This window comes from Scaptodrosophila lebanonensis, unplaced genomic scaffold (assembly GCF_003285725.1).
Source record: "Scaptodrosophila lebanonensis strain 11010-0011.00,11010-0021.00 unplaced genomic scaffold, SlebRS2 tig00000043-arrow-pilon, whole genome shotgun sequence".
Classification (NCBI taxonomy): Eukaryota; Metazoa; Arthropoda; class Insecta; order Diptera; family Drosophilidae; genus Scaptodrosophila; species Scaptodrosophila lebanonensis.
In genome coordinates, this window is record NW_022060545.1 from 10,306,145 (window position 1) to 10,307,280 (window position 1,136).

Below are 1,136 nucleotides of genomic sequence, written 5' to 3' on the forward strand. Positions count from 1 at the left end.
CTGGCTTGCTGGAGAGCATTACCTAATCTAAAGGACTAGCCAGCTGAGGATGTCGAGCCGTACCTACAGCGTGCTCTGAGTACAGCCTGCACCTTACCTACTCCAATTGACCTGCCCAAGCCCAAGCTCAAGTCGTGTCCAGACTGTCGATGGTTAAACCGTGACTACCTACATAAGTAAATGGCTAGGTAGAAGCGTTTATTCGTATATATGGGCGAGGCAATGCCTCTTCGTTCACTCAGTCGCTGTGCCACAGTCGAAGAGGCACAACCGGAGCAACAGCAAACACCGCCACCAGTCGCCTTTACGCAGCACGTACTGTGATAGCTCAGGTCGAGCCCAGTGCACGTTCTGCGAACGCACATATTGCCAGCATTGGAGAAAGCGACACTAACGTCGTCGTCGTCGTCATCGCAATGTTGTTCTTGGCACCCCGCAAGCATCTCTTTGCCACCAATCTGATCATCTTGCTAATGATCTATGTGATGCGCAAGTGCCTCCAACTATTCTGCATCATTGAGAACCGGGCTTGTAATAATGAGGAGTGCTCGCCGCAAAGTCGCTGCGAGCAGCCGGATTGCCCGGGAACGCCGCCGGATTCCCCGCTTCCGCAACGGGGTGGCTTCAAACTCATACCGGACGCCATGCGTAAGACCATGCATGGCTTTGGCTATGGCGAGGGACACTTCCAGATCTTTGTGGAGAAGAAGGAGCGAAATTTGCCCACCAAGTCGCGCTTAAATGCGGCCACCGCCGAAGTGAAGCTCAATCCCAATTAGAGGAAGCCAGCACATTTGCTCAACACGCTTTTTGGCAGCCATGGACAATAAGCCGCTGGCTTTACTGCGACGGCATCATCGAGACAAGGACAACTACTAACTGCTACTAAAAGGAAATATATTTTTTATTAACTACGATACAATTCTAATTCTTCCATTTTTTAATTAATCATTAAAGTTTTTAATACAAATACCATACATACATTTTATTATATCGAAAGTACATTTTGGCCATCAATAAAATTTATAAAAATATATCTGTGCAGCCACAGGCACTTCTGATTGATGTTCAAGCACTGCTGCTCCTCCTGGTCCTGCCCCGCTTGGTCCTTTTTCGGTGTGGGACAAAAAGAGAAA

General features: G+C 48.3%; 1 protein-coding gene across 1 annotated transcript; it reads left to right on the forward strand.

Annotated features, from left to right (window-relative positions):
* Positions 1-294: 294 nt before the first annotated feature.
* LOC115623171 lies at positions 295-779 on the forward strand. Its single transcript, XM_030517388.1, has one exon. The coding sequence runs from the start codon at positions 417-419 to the stop codon at positions 777-779; it is 363 nt and encodes a 120-aa protein (XP_030373248.1). The 5' UTR covers positions 295-416.
* Positions 780-1,136: the final 357 nt, after the last annotated feature.

What these genes read in the sequence shown, in the direction of transcription:
- LOC115623171 (XM_030517388.1), top strand. Translation starts at nt 417, where the DNA reads ATGTTGTTCTTGGCACCCCGCAAGCATCTCTTTGCCACCAATCTGATC.